At 40.1% G+C, this 12,832-nt stretch overlaps 1 protein-coding gene across 2 annotated transcripts in view; it reads right to left on the bottom strand.

Annotated features, from left to right (window-relative positions):
* Positions 1-3,230: 3,230 nt before the first annotated feature.
* The window catches only part of Mal2 (mal, T cell differentiation protein 2), a 29,826-nt gene continuing 20,224 nt past the window's right edge, over positions 3,231-12,832 (bottom strand). The window contains exons 3-4 of one of the 2 annotated variants that reach the window (XM_032915430.1): positions 6,241-6,396; positions 3,231-4,120 (exon numbers count right to left, since the gene is read on the bottom strand). In XM_032915430.1, coding sequence (XP_032771321.1) covers positions 3,938-4,120; positions 6,241-6,396 — 339 coding nt within the window. In that variant the 3' untranslated portion in view covers positions 3,231-3,937. Of the gene's footprint in view, positions 4,121-6,229; positions 6,397-12,832 lie in introns of both variants that reach the window. The other variant, XM_032915439.1, reaches the window with a different exon arrangement.

The following is a 12,832-nucleotide window of genomic DNA, read 5'->3' as shown; positions in this document are numbered from 1 at the left end:
ACCATCAAACAAATATAGGATGTCAATCCACTTTCCATGATTTGATGTTGGACATCACACATTAGAAAGGTTTGTCGAAGGGAAAATTTCCTAAACAGAACACCAATGGCTTATGCTCTAAGATCAACAATCGACAAATGGGGCTTCATAATATTGCAAAGCTTCTGGAAGGCAAAGGACTCTATCAATAGGACAAAACAGCAACCAACAGATTGAGAAATGATCTTAACCAGTCCTACATCTGATAGAGGGCTAATATCCAGTATATACAAAGAACTCAAGAAGGTAGACTCCAGAGGGGCAAATAACCCTATTAACAATGGGGTACAGAGCTAAACAAAGAATTCTCAACTGAGGAATACCAAATAGCTGAGAAGCACCTAAAGACATGTTCAAGTGCTTGTTGACAGGAGCTTGATGTAGCTGTCTTCTGAGAGACTCTGCCAGAGCCTGACTGAGAATGGGATCTCCAGTGGAGGAGTTAGAGGACTGAAGAAGCTGAAGCGACTTCCAACCCATGGGAAGAAGAACAATATCAAGCAACTAGACCTTCCAGAGCTCCCAAAGGACTAAACCACCAACCAAAGAGTATACATGGAGGGATCCATGGCTCCAGGTGCATATGTAGCAGAGGATGGCCTTGTTGTGCATCAGTGGGAGGAGAGGCCCTTGGTCCTGTGTAGGCTAGATGCCCCTGTGTAGAGGAACACTGGGGCTAGAAGGCGGGAGAGAGTGGGTGGGCGGATGGAGGAGCATCCTCGTAGAAGCAGGGGGAGGGAAAACGGGATGGGGGGTTCCGGAGGGGAAACTGGGAAAGGGGATAATTTTAAAATGTAAATAAATAAAATATATAATTAAAAAAAGAAAGGTCTATTGAGATCAGTTTTAGGAATTGCTATGCAATTGGGCCAACTATTGGAAAATAGCTGACTCAGGATGAGGTATGAAGTTCATTGGAGTGTCTCCCGGCTCCTTTAACCTATTCCCTTCCATACCAAGATGAACAGACTAAAGAATAAGGCAGTCAAGAACTCATGGGTCTGTCCAGACTATAGCTGCCCAACAGTGCCCTCTTCATGTGGGCTTGACCTGGATTCCTTCTCATTCTTTGAGATAAGGTTTTACACATTCCAGGCTAGCCTCGAACTCACTATGTAGCCAGTGATGACCTGAAGCTTCTGACACTTCTGCCTCCAATTCTTGGGTGGAGGGATTACAGGCATGTTTTGTGGTTCTGGCTATCAAAACCAGAGCTGTATATTGGAGACAAGACTCTAACCAACCACTCTCCTCCTAGGTTGGCCTATACTAGTTAAATGAAAATCAGGGGTCTCGTTTAGGACAAAGAACAGTCTAAGAGAAGACTTGACTATGTGATTAAACATTCTCTTGAATACTTTTTTTTTGGGGGGGGGAAGTAAAAATCTGGGAGAATGGAGGCTTACAGAGAAATCGAGACAGATGCTCTGAAGCCTGCTTTCTCATGGTAAATGGAGGGCTCTGGCTGTCCTCCAAGGTGTTTTTGTCCCCTAATCTTTAAAATAAGGTAATGGTATCCAGGCCTTCCAGTAGTTCTAGTGAGTTGTAGGGAGACAATATTTTTTAAAATGCATTAAATGCCACCTGGCGTACACAGCACATGGACCAGATACTTTTAAAATAAAGTGGAGTGCACGTCTCGCTTTGATTTCCCTCTCACGGTACATCTCCAGATTTTACCTTGATGTACTGACATTTTCTGAGAGATCCCATTTAAACAGAACTATAAAACACAAAGCCCACTCATGGGTCTGGAATTTCATTCTAATTCCTACTAAAAAAAAAAAGAGTGACCCAAAAGGTTATCAAATGAATACTTTATTAGAGTTGTAACACTTATAAAATAAATTTATCAGATTTTAAGACCAACCAACACTTTTTCATTTTTATAGCTAAGATACATAACGAGAATCTTAAACGCCATCATCTTTGTTCAAGTGCTTTGTCATTCAGCTCACAAATGTAGAATGCAGTTCATCTCCAGTCCTAAGTATTCACAGTCAGTCAGCTTTGGGCTTGGTCCTTGCTAATTTAGAAGCAATCCATTTACAGAAGTCCCACCAATACATCTGAATGAATTCGTTCGAGTTAATACCACACTGAACCTGGCCTGTTACACCTTGGGAAAAATAAAACCTCCACTAAATTCTAGTGTACTACATTTTAGTGATTCCAAGTACAATGTACAATGTATCTTTATGGCACATTTGTGACTTCATAGTATTCATAATACAGGTTTCAGGTGTGTGGTCTGGAGCTGGAAAAATATGAAGGGAGTCAGGCATTTTAGAAGAGATGAGGGCTGGGGATTTAGCTCAGTGGTAGAGCGCTTACCTAGGAAGCGCAAGGCCCTGGGTTCGGTCCCCAGCTCGAAAAAAAAAAGAACCAAAAAAAAAAAAAAAAAAGAAGAGATAAGACATGAGTGTAAGGCCGTAAGACTGATTTCATCACGCAACATATAGAAATATATCTCTTCTTCAGCTGTGTTACAAACTGAGCTTCCAGTTGGTTCTTCTCCTGGGGGAGTATTAGATAAACAGCACTTGATCACTGGGCATTGGTTATGCTATTCATTCATGTTTTTCACTGTGTTCCAGGGAGTCTAATAACCATGCATGGCACTCTTAGGTGATGGGTCAGCTAGAAAGCAATTCTCAAGCCTCCATTTCCAGAGGCAGCCCTGTTAAAACAATAAGGACGTCCCCTGTCTGAGAATGCTGTAGGAACCGTGGCCAGTCGTGTTATGTTGCCAAGCCCATGACACATACAGGTGGACTAGGATTGTGTCCTATTCAGCTAGATCTCGTTTTTGTGTTAGCTGTTCTGCTAAATTTCCTTTGCCTGTTTGACACAATGTAAAAACAACATAGATATCTGGGCTATTGTCAAAGCATGTAAGAATCTATAGCTTTATGTTATAGCTAATGTTACTCAAATTTAGTTCAGATAGCAATGCAAAAACAATCAGAAGTTAAAAGTTCAACTCTTCAGAGAGCTATCTGGAAAAGCTTTACACACATAAATATTTATATGTTCATGCACAGGGCAAACAACCACAGTCTATGGCATAAATAAACCAACGTTAGACATCAGTAGCAAGATACTAGATCCAGTAGTGATTAATTGCCTCTGGGGATCATGTCTTAAGCACTCTCATGTGAGTGCCTTGCTGAGCTGTTAGGAAATCATTAGTTTGGAGTTTATTTCCTACCTTATTTTGCTATACATCCAAGGCTCTGCCGGGGTTAGCTTGAGAAACTATATGCCCTTCCAAGGGTAATATTTGACTATTAAACAAAGGCAATGTGATTGTTGCATAACAAAACAAAATATGTTATGTGGCTTTTCTAGTGAGGTTGATAAACTTTCATGATTGGTTCAGTAGAATGCAAAACACCTAAGGTTTTTATGGCAGTAGTTGATAAAGTTGTGGTCTGCAGACCATCCAGTCTCGATCCCTTTTCGTAAATAAAGCTTTATTAGGATAGACATTTATTTACATGTTATCTGCAGCTGCTTTTGTTACCACAGGATGGAACAACTGCCCCAGAAGCTATAATAAGGCTTATTAAAGCCTATGCAGGTGCTGCCTGGTCTTTTGGTTAAAAAAAAGTGTATCATTTCCTGTTTTACATTAAAGATAGAATTAAATGAGACGTCTGCTTGAGATGTTTTAGTTATTTACTATTATTAAGGTTCGGGTGACTTAACCAAAATCATAAAAAAAAGGAATACTATTGTTTTGTGAACAGTGTCTGTATATTTTAAGAATATATAAGGGAAATGTATTGAAAAAGAAAAGAGATGAAAAAACAAAAGTATACTTTTCTAACATTAGAATAAAATGAAAATCCCGCCCACGTAACAAACCTCAGCTTTCACTGAGGTTCTCTCTGTACTAAGCAAATGATGTTTGGAATGTTACATTGGGACAAATGGTGCCCAAGTGATCAGACATGTAAAGCAGACAAATGAAACTAGCACACAACTGTCGGTTTCCAAGGAGTGTTACGGTCGCCATCTTCGCAAAGCCAGACACAAACTGCAACCATAACAAGCCGTGGTCATAAAAGGCGAAAACCTATGAAAAGGAGAGAGAGGCTGTCATCAGATTCACAACATGGACTTTTAGAAGTTGCATCCTGAGAGACCAAACACTCGCCAACTGACCTGTAGATACTTCAACACAGGACAATATTTTAGAGCAATCTGTGTTTCAGTGACTTTGTTTTGTTGCCTCCCTTTGTACTGGCACTGGCCCTCCCTTTGTACACTATAGCTCTTAACTTTGAAATCTACAGGCAGCCTTACGTTCACCATTTGCTCAATGTCAGGCTCGCTTGTTAAGTATTTATGAAACCCCAGGCAGTGTATTAAAAAATTCAGTCTGAGTTATCTCATCATCCAATAGTTTCATAGCTAAGAAGACAGTAACTATCAGATCCTAAGGACACATCAAATCACTTCTGTCATTTTTTAGAACTCAGTAGACAAACCCCATAGGAATTAGTTTTGAGTTCTGCTCCTTCTCATGTGGGAGACAGTTGTCCCAGCCTAAGTCCTGCTTGGAGCTTTTTTCTTGGTGTCATGGTGGATGTCACTAACCCCAACTGTGCATACATCACTGTGTTTGGTGCAGATAAGCACATAGTCCCCATTGTCCTCACATGACATTCAGGGGCTTGTGAGACAAGGAAAAGATTACAGGCCAATTCAAAATGATAAAATATGACTATCTATGGCAGAGATTCCTTTGTTTGTTTGTTTGATTGATTTTGAAGACAGGGTTTTTTTTTTTTGCTTGGTCCTAGCTGTCTTGGAACTCATTTGATAGAGCAGGCTGCTTTCAAACTCAGGGATCCACCTGCCTTTGCATCCCGAGTGCTGGGATTAAAGGTATGTGTCACTGCCGCCTGGTGTGTGGCAAGGGCAGAGATCCTAACCAGGAAACCGTAGACTGAGAAGGGAACACGAATCCATCCACAGACATTTGTCACAGTTTAATCAACCCTTCCCATTTCGCCTGTTTTTGTAATATACTTTTAATATAGACAGTGTCCTCTGGGTGAGAATAATTGTTTTGGGAATCTATCAATAGTGAGAAGGAATTACTCTCATTTTCAACTATACTGAGTGAAAAAGAAAAGCAGAAGATTTAACTCAGTGTGACACATGAATGGCTGATCAACTTTAGCTACTGAAAACTCACGACCTGGAGTTCTGACTGGACTGGAGAGGGTGTAAGGAACGGAATGCCATGAAAGACTAGAAGCCTACACATGGAGCTGGCGTCCCTCTGGCAGAGGGTCAAAGAGACAGAATTTCAGAAGAGGCACATCTAGAAAAGAACCATCTAGAAAATTCTAAAAGTTGGGCCCTTTAGGGGTTAAAGGCTAAAGAGGAAAAGACAATAGGTTCACTAAATAGGAACTATTAAATATCAGTCAAGATACTTCATTTCAGAAAGTAGTTACAATCTGTGATAGTTTTCAAAATTATCCAGGAAGTCTGTGACCATCCTGGTCTACCAAGTGAGTTTCAGGACATCCAGGCTGTTAAACAGCGAAAGCCTGTCTTGAACCATCCTCCCCTCCAAAATTATCCATGAAAACAAAATTATCCATGAATCTTTGCATTATTTAATACAAAATGACAGGTTCACTATATTGTATGAATGAAAGCGGATTCGTGTTTTAAAATCCCCACAGAAGGCTTACTCCTATATCTTATCTGTTAAAATAACTGCTGAATTTGCCTTCCCACTCAGCAGCACTGACCCCAACAATAAGAATTGAAACTTATTCATGTCAGCCCCACCCTGAGAAAACACCCTTCTACTTGGCCGGTCCATAGTGCATAGTGGATATAGTCCCAATTGAAAATGGACACAAGGTTGAAAAGAGCAAAGTCCCCCTTCAGGTCTGAAAATTTAGAAAGAAAGAACACTACGGTGGATTCTCCTTACAAAATCGAGTGCTCTAGACTGGTTGCCTCCCCAGATAATGCCAACAGCTTTGAGCTACAGTTGAGTTGCCCACAATGGGAGTGATGGGAAGACTTTGCTCACAGGACGACTGAACAGATAAACAACTAATACACATTTGATTCTAAAGGCTACCATTATAAGACTGCTGCTGCCTGAGGAGTCTCCTGGATGCTGGAGACCATGGAAGGAAAATGCTTTCCTCACGGAACACTTACTGTGGCAGCCACATTGATGTTGTACTGGTTATCGTTCAGTAGCGGCTTCACGACCATCGTTGTGTTGCATTGCAGATCATGCAGGGAGGTGGCCGCTGCTTCCAATAAAAAGGCTCCGAAGTAGAAGACAAAGACTACGAAATGGTAGGCAAAATCCTGAAAGAGTAGAGGAGAGGAATTTAGAGGTAATAACTGTAAGATGCTTTCCTGCTCTTTATTTTAAATGAAACTTTAGACAGGGAAGCTCAGACCATTTAATCAAATGGTCTTAAGTATATCCATTGTTTATTTTGAATGCTTTAGCAAAGTTAGACCGTTAGAATCAATATAAGCCCTTAACTGCAGAGGGATAGCAACTGTTAGCTGCTGGGAGAAGGAGGAATAAATAAGTTGACCACTTTCCAGTGGAAGGCCACAGGTTCAAAAACATTTGGGAGCACAAATTGGACTTGAAGCACATTTTTAAAAGAGGTGATACAGAACTCCATGCCTTGGGTGAATATGATCAAAACATGTTGTACGAGCAGCTCTGAAATCTCAAAGAACTAATCAAAAATATCAGTGAATCTATTTTACTTGCTACAATAGTAAATTTTCTCATATATTGAATTTTCTAATAGAATATAATATCAATTTAGATTAATACACAGAGATATTCATATTAATTACAATAAGATAAAAGGTCTTTAAATTAAATTTAAAATTAAAGTGCCATCTTTAAAGTTCAAATAAAATTATATTAATTTCATACACTTAATAAATATTTTATTAATTGTTATTGCAATTATAATTATATACTATTCTATATTCTTCAAGATACAGAGTTAGTGATAGGATTCGATTGCATATAACCTTATATTTCATTAAAAACAAGGAATATATACTACTGCAAAAATTATTTAAGTTATTTTGTGCAGGACTAGAATTAATATGAAGCATAACTTTTCACAATCCAGTTCTACTTGAAATACATCATCTACATATTCTATATTTATAGCTGCCACATTCCAGCATCGTCATCTCACACACTCACCCTTTAAACGGTGAGAACTCTCAAAGCCTACTCAGCAATATTCCAGAATAATTGTCATTAACTAGAGTGTGTGCTATGGAGCCTGCGAAGGGACTATTTCTTGCCGAGTTACTGAAATGCTTTGGCCAATACCTTCCAAATCTTCGCTCCCAAACAGCTTTCATAGCCATCACTTTACTCTCTACTTCTTTGAGTTCAATTTTTTCACCTTACACCAATTAGTGATGTCATGATGAACATCATTTGGTGCCTGGCTTATTCATTTAATGGATCCTCCATGTCTACCTGTCTTCTTGAGACTACCAGGATTGTCTTCAATTCTAAACGGGCAAATAGCTTTGTGTATATTCAATATGTTTTATTTACCTATCAATGACTAGTGAAGACTTAAGCTGATTCCATAGTTGGTTACTATGAACAGTCCTGCAAGGAAAATGTGGGCACAGACAGACTGACTTCATTACCTTTAGATATACATATAGGAAGATTCATGGATCATATGGACATTCTATTGCTAAGTTTTGGAGAAAATTCCATAGTAACAGTGCTAATTTGCATGTTTGAAAGCTCTCTTCAAAGTCTACCCTTCACCTCTCAAATGATATTACTAACAAAATTGCAAAAGGGAATGTTGTACTCTTTGTAAACGTCTACTCAACAGCACTGACCATAGAATTGTTCTTGTTATGCCTAGAATGCTGTCAAATTTAACCAGGGGGAGATATATAAAGTATTAATGGAAAAATGTTTTCTATGAAATACCTGTCATTGTGAAGTGATCCACATAACATACATACTGACCTTACATCTAACCCATACCCAGTGCTCAGATATATGGCCATTCGGCTACTCAATAAATGTTCATGGGCAAAGGTTAGTGGGCTCATGAATTAAGTGTATCTTACTGGGTTATTAATTATTAATAGCTGTAAAATTGAGGTACATTGAGATTGACTATTAGTCACTCACTCTCGAGAATGTTTAGTTTTTATCTTAAATAGCCAAGCTGGGAGCTAGGACAATAGTTCAGAAAATAAAGTCCTTAACATGCAAACACAGGACCTGAATCCTATCCTGACATGTTAGAAAGCCCGGAATGGCGGCATACATTTGTAATCTCAGTATTGAGGAGGTGGGGACAGACAACAGATCCCTGAGGCTTGATAAACCGCTAGTCTGGTTGATTTCCAGATCCCAGAGGGGGATTCTGTGGAGGTCTGGTCTGTTACTATGAACTGCAATGCTAAAAACCTGACCCCCAAGGTCTGGTTGCTCCCAGGAACGAGGTGTACACCAAAAGATGTAGTCTTGCTCTTTGGTGTAAATCCATTGGTTGAATAAAGATGCCTACAGCTTTTAGATGGGCAGAAGAGAGGCAGGTGGGGTTTTGGTTCCCAGGGCTGGGGGTCTGAGGCAGAGACCACAAGGAGAGAAGAGAGAGGTGAAGGGAGAAGATGCCATGGAGTAGGTGAATCATGAGTACATGGTCATGAGGGCTGCCCAATTGGAGTAAAACACTCTAGGCAGAACACGGCTTGCTACATTGTGGGGTTATTGATAGTGAAGTAGACAAATAGCTCAGAGGGTTGCTATCTGCCAGCTCTAGTGGTCTTGGGGCTTATTATAAATATAAGGTTTTGTGTCTTTTAGTTGGGAACTGCACGATCAAAGGTGGAACAGAATTCATTTTTACTACAACAGGATTCTGTCTCAAAAAGCAAGATAGATGGCCCCTAAGAAAAAGCAATGCCCAAGACACATGCATACACATGAACACACATACATAGACATCCATATACCTCTGACATCTTTCACACAGAAAGGCAAAGGTACAGTTTAGTAACATGACTTGCAACTGTTAGGTGATTTCCTGCTTATTCTTTGCATGACTCCATACCATCAGCTTTTGTGACGTGATTTTGGTTCTTATGGTACTTTCTTTCTGGGGTTTCAATAGATGCGGAATATGCTTAAGTATCTGAAACCAAGACACATTCTCCTTGGGTGGCTCTCAGGGAGTCACAGTATATTTGGGCTGAACCTAGTCACTGTGTCCAACACAGAATCTCGATGGTGTTGTATTCTCTCATATATTATATCCTGACTGCAGACTCCCCTCTTTCCTCCCATCTCAGTCCTGCCTCTCACCCCTCCTTCCCATCCACTCCTCCTTTATTTCCCCCCAGAAAAGGGCAGGCCTCCCAAGGATATCAAGCAAACATGGCATATCAGGTGGCAGTAAGATTAGGCACCTCCCCTCACATCAAGACCGGATGAGACACCTCAGTAGAAGCATAAAGTCTCCAAAGGATCAGAATCAGCCACCCATTCCTTCTGTTAGGAGTCCCACAAAAACACTACACAAAACTATAACATATATGCAGAGGCCTAGATTAGACCCATGCAGGCTCCGTGATAGTTCAGTCTCAGTGAGTCCCTATTAGTCCAGGTTTGTTGATTCTGTGGATTTTCATGTGTCCTCAACCCCATTGGCTCCTACAATCTTTCCTTCCCTTCTCTGCAGAATAAACTAGGTTCTGCCTTGTGGTTAGCTGTGGGTATCTCTCTACATTTGTTCCATGAGTTGCTGGATGGAGGCCTCTGCAAAATCTCCTTTTCTAAATCTTTCTTAGAGCCTGTTACTTAGTAGCTTTGAGATTACTTAACTTTTTTGTTGTTTTCAATTTTTGACCATTAAGTAGTTTTAGATAAGTTAATAACTGCATGATGATTCCTTTGGTGCCTTTGCAGAAACATTTTGAAAGCCTCTCACAGGCCTGTGCATCCTGACCACTAGAGAGCTACACACCATCTGACCACTCTGTTTGTCTTACTCTAAGGCCTAATGTACACAGGAGTCACACAAAATATCTTCTGCTAGGTTCACTCATGGTTTGGAACACTTGAACTGGACTGGAGGTTCTCAAATACTGGATCAAAACAGAGCCATCTAAAGAACTTAAGCAGAGACAAATGAGCATCACCATCGAGTTTTGGACTCAGCAGTCTGGATAGGGTTGGCTGAGGCTGTGCATTTCTGACAAGCAACTGGGTGATGCCAATGCTTTGCTTGGGGGCTATGTTTCAAACCACCATCCTCGATAGTTCTTCATTAAGGCAGGCCTCTTCCCATTCTGAGTCTCATTTGCATGCTCTGTCTCCTTACCAATCCTGCTAACACTCACACACCTCAGAGCCTTCCTTGCCTCTCCACACTTTTATCAAACAGCCTCAACCTCAAACATTGCTTGAATTTTTTCCAACCCACATGGCTATTTTCAAAATTCCAGTCTTGAGAAAAGTGCTCCACTCTTTTGTTCAGGGATGACTATTCACTAACTAGTTTGAGGAGAAGGGAGAGAGAGGGGGAAGAAGGAAAAGAAAGGGAAGGAAAATACCTGTACACTTATGGAAAATCCTGGCTCTATAGCAGCCTTGAAAAGGGAAGATATCCACTAAAACCTGAATTTTACTATTGGTAGCATACAGCATAATCCCAGCACCTAGGAGTCTGAACAGGGAGGCTCACCAGTTTGGGCTACAGTCTGGTTTACATATATGTAGCAAGACAGTCTCAAAGGAAAAACTAGAAGTGTTCAGGTCAAAGTGGCATAGAATGTAGCCAGGTCATTTAAATTATTAAGTGATATTCATAGCAGGAATCTAATTAAATATATGCCTGCTAGACTTCTGTAAATTAAAGTGGGATTTGTTTAATTGTTTATGATTTAAACGTCTCTTTTAAAAAGTATCCTTCCTTAGCATATTTCCCCTAATATGAATCCAAAATTTCTTCTTCAAAGTTACACCTAAGTAGTGCTATTCTTATATACAGGGGCAGGGAGAAAGCCCCTAATCCTCAGTTATATCAAAATCAAAATTGGCTTCTTATCAGGGCAGACTTGTGATCCTAACCACTTGGGAGGTTGAGACAAAAGCAAGTTCAATGGCAGCCTGGGAAAGAAAGACCCTGCCTCGAGATAAAAAGTGACAAAGGCCTGGAGATGTAGCTCAGAGATGGAAAGCTTGCTTAGCACGCAGTAGCATGCAGAACGTCAACTCCACTATTAGTCAGAAACAGAAAAAACTTGCCTTTCTTCAAATGGAGAAATGGTTTTGTTTTTAATGCACCAGCTATACCCAGAATAGAAAGCTTGTGGAAAAAATACTAAACATGTCTTGCGTTATGAATGTGAATTTAATAACAATTAGTAAAAAATAGAAAATGTGCCTAGGAAATGACTTAGTGGTTAAAGGGCTTGCCAGGTAAGCAAGAGAACCAGAATCAGGATTCCCTAGTTCCTACTTAAATGCCTAGTGTGTGTGGTGGTCCACTCATATTCCAATCTACAGAAGGCAGAGGTCAGGGAGCCCCAGAGCAAGCTGGGTACCAAGACCTACCCTCAAATCATGGAGCTCTGGTTTGAATGAGACCCTGCCTTACAGATGAATGTGGAAGAATTATGGAGGCCGATTCTTGACATCAACTTGGGTTCACAGGCTTAGGCACATACATGCATGAATACCCAAACATATGTCCATGCATGTGCACCCACATACATGCACACCACATGCACACACTGTAAATATAGAAAAATTTTAAAAATCACTGTGTTTACAATAAATACTTGTTGAGAGTAGATTTTTTCTAAAATGCCCTCCTATCTCTCTCAATTGGAGTACAAAGTAGCATTAAATTATTCCCAGGGGGAAATAATATTTTATCAGTTAATGTGTAATAATTACAGAATGCAGCAACTAGAACTTGTACCAATCTGATGAGGACCCTGTGATGAGCATGACTCAAAAACCGTCATGGCCAGGGAGCGCACACCAAGCATTACAACACAATGTAAGGCTTAGATATGTGATCAGAACACACATCCACGTGAGGAAAGCCTCATAGAACACGGGAAGGAAAACTTTGTCTAGACCTAAACAGCATGTGGTAAACTCTACGAAGGCAGGAACCCATACAGCTGCTGCATGGTGGACAACGTTAACTGGAAAATATGACCTCTGAAATGGTCCAGACATTGAAACATTTGAGTACTAAAGTTTGTACAAATATCCTCAAATTTTAAAAGTTTATGCATTTGAGGCACTTTTGGCTCTAAGCACTTCCCTACTTCTTTTCCTTAACTGACAGATAGACAGGAATATAGAGTAACCTTCCCAAATGAATTACAGGGCAAAGCTTAGAGGTTTCCTTCATTTGTTTTTTTTATTTGTCCCTTTGATATAGTGGTGAAATTAAAACGAGGAGAACATTTGTGGTATATTGCTTGCCAATTACATGGAATGCTGCAAAAAGGAAGGAAAATGCAAAGTTGGGAAGACCAATAAACTACTAAGAATACTTTAGTACTGTGACTCAGTACAAGCAGGGTATGGGTATCTGTCTAACAAGATCAGGAATGACTTGGCAAAGTATTTAAACATTTAAAAGGTACATGTATCAACCAAATAGAAAGACTACAGGATACTGCATGATCCTAGAAACATCTCCAGATTGAACACTCAGTTGCTAGGACATCAGGAGATCCAGGACTCCCATGG

This window comes from Rattus rattus, chromosome 1 (assembly GCF_011064425.1).
Source record: "Rattus rattus isolate New Zealand chromosome 1, Rrattus_CSIRO_v1, whole genome shotgun sequence".
In the NCBI taxonomy this organism is placed as follows: domain Eukaryota; kingdom Metazoa; phylum Chordata; class Mammalia; order Rodentia; family Muridae; genus Rattus; species Rattus rattus.
Note: the sequence above shows the minus strand (reverse complement) of the source record. Positions and strands in the feature narration are given on the sequence as shown.